Source organism: Eublepharis macularius, chromosome 4 (assembly GCF_028583425.1).
Source record: "Eublepharis macularius isolate TG4126 chromosome 4, MPM_Emac_v1.0, whole genome shotgun sequence".
Classification (NCBI taxonomy): Eukaryota; Metazoa; Chordata; class Lepidosauria; order Squamata; family Eublepharidae; genus Eublepharis; species Eublepharis macularius.
The window spans coordinates 162,932,546-162,938,475 of NC_072793.1; the positions used below are offsets into that span (position 1 = coordinate 162,932,546).

The 5,930-nt window shown below is 42.8% G+C and overlaps 1 protein-coding gene across 1 annotated transcript; it reads left to right on the top strand.

Annotated features, from left to right (window-relative positions):
* The first annotated feature begins 655 nt into the window (after positions 1-655).
* TNF (tumor necrosis factor) lies at positions 656-5,008 on the top strand. Its single transcript, XM_054978152.1, has 4 exons — positions 656-1,203; positions 2,334-2,364; positions 2,937-3,002; positions 3,720-5,008. The coding sequence occupies exons 1-4, from the start codon at positions 1,021-1,023 to the stop codon at positions 4,160-4,162; spliced, it is 723 nt and encodes a 240-aa protein (XP_054834127.1). The 5' UTR covers positions 656-1,020; the 3' UTR covers positions 4,163-5,008.
* The last annotated feature ends 922 nt before the right edge of the window (positions 5,009-5,930 follow it).

Here is a 5,930-nt window from a genome sequence, read left to right on the forward strand (position 1 = left end):
GGGCTAGTATGGTATAGTGGTTAGAGTGTCAGACTAGGATCTGGGAGGCCTCAGTTCGAATCCCCACTCGGCCATGGAAGCTTGCCGGGTGACTTTGTGCCAGTTATACACATTCACTTAGCCTAACCTACTTCACAGGGACATTGTGAGGGAAAAAAGTGGAGGGGAAGAGAATGATGAAAGCATTTGGGATCCTACTGAGGACAAAAGTGGATATAAGTATAGTTTAAAAAGTTAATATATAATATCACATCCTCAGGATATCCTCTCAGCTCCTAATAGTACAGCAACCCTCTTTGCTCCCTAAAACTTTTCCCTTGCAAGCTCCCCCCCTTTTCTTCTGAGAAACAACAGGGCTTTGAGCATTCTGCCCCATTTCTGCCCTTTGTCTGAAATGTGCCACACACACACAAAATCCCATTTGCAGGAGGGTATATTCTTTCATCGACTTGGAGATGCCCCACAAGCACAAGGTGGCTCTCTTCCGCTTTGGAGTGACTCTTTCTATTACAGTTTTTTCCTCTGAGCTGTGGGCGGGGGAAAAATTGTTTCCTCACTGTATTACCGGACTGGGAAGTTTGCTGGGTTAGAAGGTTTATAAAGAAGTGCCAGCAGCCCTCAAGCATTCATTCGCCTCTTCCCCCCAAAGCCGCAGTAACGTAAAGAAGAAGCAAGTTCGGGGAGGTTCATTCAAAAGGAAGATATGCTCATTCATCAAGCCAACAGCCACTAAACCAGCAAAATCGTGCGGCAACTCGATCCACAGAATCATCTTGACACATCCACCTGTCTGAGTCGACGGCATTTGCTTTTTATTTTAAAAAAATTCTGACAAATCTGGCTGAGCTTTCTAAGGCCGTTTCTGAAACCACCTAAATTTTTGATAGAAACATCTGTGAAGACCACCTGGAGAAAACAGTTCACCAAATTCCACAAGGCTCTCTGAAGGCCATCATCTACGGCTCCAGCTCATCTGAGGAAAAACTGACGTGTCTCTCACCTGAAACGCATCTCCAAGTCATGAGCTCCGAGCATTTGGTGTACGACGTGGAGAAGGGCAGCAACGTGATCGTGGTGCGTGACCCACCCCACAAAGAAAGCCACTGGAAGTGTTTGAGCATCTGCTCTTTCCTGCTCCTTATTGGGGCTGTCACTGTTTTCACTCTGCTGCAGTTCAAAGCATTTGGGACCTCGGAAAACCAGGTAAAGAACAAAGGGGGGGGGGCGCTAAGTCTTGGGAGGAGGGTTTGGTGGGCTTTTGGGGTGGAATTCATTTAGGGTACCCAAAAAGCTAACTTCACAAGAAAATGTCTTTGTTCAGATTCGCTGGCAAAAGTATGACTTAATAAACGCACGTGTGTGGTGGTGGTGGTAGGTGATATTGAATTTAAGGGCTTTCAGAAGAAACGAAGTGTGAATAGATCTGGCAAGATGGCAGGAAGCATTATTTTAAACCTCATCATGTAAAGGCTGTTTTTTAAAAACAAGTCTCACTCAACCAAATTTTGAAAACAAGATTCTGAAAAATATTCAAAAATCATAGATTTTGAAAAGTCTCTACGCTTGATCTGGATGAAGATTCACCTGCTGGGGTCCTGCCAAGCTGAGCGTAGTCCATCACCCAGCTACTGGACAATCCCTCGCTTTCTTTTTCTAATTCAAGTGACCAAGCACTTCATCTAGGCCTGGGGTGAAAACTACTGTGCTCAGCTTGGTGGGGCATATTCTAGGCCTTATAGGAGCCCCTTATATTCTGAAGTCCTTCCCAGGAGCCCAAATTTAGGAGGAGCGCTGAATTTTTCTTCAGGCCTATCTATCTAACCAAGAGTTTTATTCTGTCTGGATTCTCTGAAGTTGGGCTTCAGTTGAGCTAGTGGCCAAGCGGAGAGACAGACAGCTTTACTTCCCTTTCCGTTTGTGGGCACCTTTTTTAAAAAAACTCTGTGGAGATGCCTAATTTTGTATCTACATTTTTTAAAAAAGTATTATTCATTTATTAATATACTTTGCCTACTTAAGCAAAAGTGCTTGTCAAAAGAAGTCTGCCCTGAGCAGATAAGGTTTGGGTTTCACTTCCTTTTGCTCTACGGAATATTTCTGTGTGACTGGAGACTCAACTCTGCTTTGTCTGTGTTTTCAAGGCCTGCCCCAGGCAGCTTTGCGCCTCAAACATACGTCTCTCACCCATCCACTGGGCATTTGAAAATTTGGCTCTGTATGCATACTTACTGCATCCATTTAATACATAGAATGTTGCTTAATAAGAATGTTGATAATAGTACTAATAATATTTGCAGCATCCATATTTACCTCATCTCCATATTTCTTTCCAGGATTCTATAGGAAGTGGAAATCCCTTTCCTGGTAAGTTCTTCCCAATATTTTTTTTTTCTTAAGAGAAACTTCAACCTATCAGAGAGATCATAGAATCATAGAGTTGGAAGGGGCCATACAGACCATCTAGTCCAACCCCCTGCCCAGTGCAGGATCAGCCTAAAGCATCTCTGACAAGTATTCATCCAGCCTCCTCTTGAGGAAGAGGAAGATCACCTCTTCCTCTTTGCTGGAACCTCAGGAACTGGGGAGCATGGGGCTTCTCCTAATTCTGGAAATCCCCTAACCACTTTATCTCCCCCCCCACCCCCCCAGAATTCCTGGGTTAAGATAAACACTCTTTCATACCCACTTGTCCTTTTTGATGATACAGAGAAGGGTTCTGCTTCAGAGGGTTGGACTAGATGACCCTAGAGGTCCCTTCCAACCCTATGATTCTATGATTCATATGCTAGCTAGACTATCAGAATTTTAATATTGTTGTCCTCTGAACCAACTTCTAAGTACTGGTAGTCCAGTTAATGGAAGGCAGTCTAACTTCAAAGAGAAGAGGTGAGAAAATACTTGATCTGACAAGCTGTCTTCTTCTTTTTTCTTTGCAGAAGGAATGCCACAGACACTGAAAGTGCAAGCTGTCACATCTGGGAAACCTGCTATCCATGCCATTGGTAAGAGGCATTTCCTCAGGGCTGAGGGGTTTAGGGAAATGGGGTCCGGGTTGAAATTGCCTTCATAGCTAGATGGAAATAGCAATATGACGGGACCAAATGGTGACATGGATGATCTATGAGAAGCAAATGCTTTGACACCACACAGACTGTCCATAAGGGACCATCTAGCAACTTCACTAGCAAGAATTTGCAACAAGGGAGACAGCGAAATCTTAAGCAAAGTTTCTCCTGTGTAAAGAAAATCAATCAACTTAGACTTGAGTGATTTTGTATAGGACTGTTGCCCTACAGAGTCCTGAAGCTGAGAGGAGCTGAGAGGAGGAAAGGGGGTGATATGTAGTTAGGTTATAGGCAACAAGCAAAGTCTCTGTCACTGGATTATTGCTATCACCTACCAATGCTAGAGTGAGGAGTGGTCTGAGTTTACCCACCAAACTGTAGCCTCTCACAGTTTACCTAGCTGACCCAGCCTCACTGTTATGGCCTGGACTCCTAGTAGCATCTCACAGAGTTTTGAAAAATTAAGGCCCTTTGGTGTTCCTGTCCCTTCAATGGTTCCCCCAAAACTAGAATCAACCAGACCAAACCAAAGTTCCTGAAAGGGAAATAATACCTGAATCTCATAGGTCGAAGCCTTACAGAGGAGCATAGAGAATGGCTCTTTGCATTGATGACATTCTGCTGACTGGTTCTCCTTCTATCCTACCTTTACAGCATCCAGAACTCATAAGAATAACCTGATTTGGATTACCGATTTGGCACCTGCCATGACAAAGAATGGTATGCGGCTCGATAAGAAGGAGAATGTTCTCGTGGTCCCTTCCTCTGGTCTCTATTTTGTCTATTCTCAGCTCTTGTTCCATGGAGAAAGCTGCAGTGGACACACCCAAAACTCTCTACTGCTCACTCACAAAATCTTTAGGAGGTCCAAAGAGTACAGTGGGGAGGATGTGGAACTGATGAAGGCCGTCAAGTCTGTCTGTGATGGTGGAAACGTCAGCCCAGACCTCAACAAGCTATGGTTTGAATCCATCTATCAAGGGGGTGTTTTCCTGCTACAAGAAGGGGACAAGCTGGGGTCAAACACAGAATCAGCCCAATATCTGAACTGGGATCGAGAGGGACAAGTGTATTTTGGAGCTATAGCCTTGGATTAAAAGGCCATCTTGATTCATACTTACACAACCCATATTCCTCTGACTCTAGTCCCACCATTCAAAATGCAAACCGTCTCTGTACCCTCAAGTTCCCAGAATGCAACAGTTCCCCAAGGGCTGTGGAGAAACTTCTCAGCACTCCTTGCTCACAGAATAACAACAACAACAAAAAGAGGGTACAGGATGGAATCTCTTTTTAAACTTGAAAATTCCCACATTGCAACTGAAGGGACAGAACTGGAAGAAGTGTAGGAGGACAGTGTTGTTAATAATAATTATTGGCTATTAGGGATTATTAGTCACTTTTAATCTAATTTATTTATTTATATTTATTTATCAATTCTATGATAGTACTGTTGGAGGACAGGGAGGGCTATTAAAAATGCTTATATGCTCATGAGTGTGTATGAAGAGCACAAATAATTTGGGGGGGTATGAGTGTGTGTGAGAGAGAGAGGATGTCAAAATGTCAACAACAACAACTAAACCCTGGTGTGGGTGCTTTCTAGAACCTGCCTCCCAGCGCTTTCTTTCAGTTCACATGTATGTATACTGTGTATATCTGCTATAATCTGACTCTCATCGATTTAATGATGTATGTTACACGAACTGTCCCTGAATTTTTTGGGGGGCGAAAGTGGAGACTAGGACTCCTGTTTACTATTTCAGTTATTTAAGAGGGGAAATTTTTCTCTCTGTTAGATGCTGTTTGTATCAAAGATACAAAGATATTCTTATTTTTTGGTACTCAATGGCAGGTAATATCTTATGTTGAAATGTAATATATGTCATATATTTTCAAAGGGGAAAAAATCATGCCGATGTGTAACTATTATTATTTTTATACCAGTGCTTATTTATTTATTTATATGGATATTTATTTTTTTTCCATTTGACTCACTATGGAGAAATATTTTTTTTGTTCTGTACTTAAAATGAATAAGACTAAGCAATAACATTATGCAATAAAGTACTACTTTAAAAAAAAAAAACACCTGGATTTATTCCTTGAAATGATTGAGTTGTTTCAATTTGATTGGTTTTAGTTGTAAACTGTAACAATGATGACAAAACACAACACATAGTATTACCACAAAAACATGCAAATTAAAATAACATCTGAAATGAATATCATTAACAAGTAGTAAAATATCTAGTTCATATAACATTCTAGTGCTTTAGAGGCAAAACGGGACCTTTCCAGATTCTTCCTTATTGGCATTTGCTGGAGGGTGTTCTCATTTTTCCTGTTCTGGACACTGAGCTTTCTTCTGAAGAAACTGGAAGAGAAACTTCCACCATTTTCTGTGGTGAGGCAGTGACAGAAGTTCAATGCAGTGAATTGGGATTCTGAATTTAGTCTGTTATTGTGCCACTCTGGCTGATTCACATATTCTTGAGAACATGGCTGAGATCCCTGCCCTTTGTCTTGCATAAATTGTAGAGTGCACCTGAGTTGCCGATTCTTCTCAGTTCCCATAGATGCACTGTGTCTGGGCTTGCGGCAGCCGCCATTGGGCGGGGCACCGGTCTGCCCGGCCCTGACGTCAAAGGGGTATCAAGGATGCTGCAGGACCCTGCTCTGTGGAAGGAGGGGCAGTATACCTCACCCAGACTCCCTCTCAGTCCACTCACTGGCCTGCTCAACCTGCTCCACTCATCCCCTTTGATCTCTGCCATCTCCTCCTTCATCAACTTTCCTCCTTGCCTTTGCTTGCTTGCTTGCTCGCTCCGCTCCATCACTCCTACTCAACCCACCCCACCCTGT

Bases quoted from the DNA above. Each gene is read 5' to 3' on its own strand.
- TNF (XM_054978152.1), top strand. From the start codon at position 1,021: ATGAGCTCCGAGCATTTGGTGTACGACGTGGAGAAGGGCAGCAACGTG. The intron at 2,365-2,936 runs GTAAGTTCTTCC...TTTTCTTTGCAG, and splicing joins AAGTGGAAATCCCTTTCCTG to AAGGAATGCCACAGACACTG. The intron at 3,003-3,719 runs GTAAGAGGCATT...CTACCTTTACAG, and splicing joins ACCTGCTATCCATGCCATTG to CATCCAGAACTCATAAGAAT.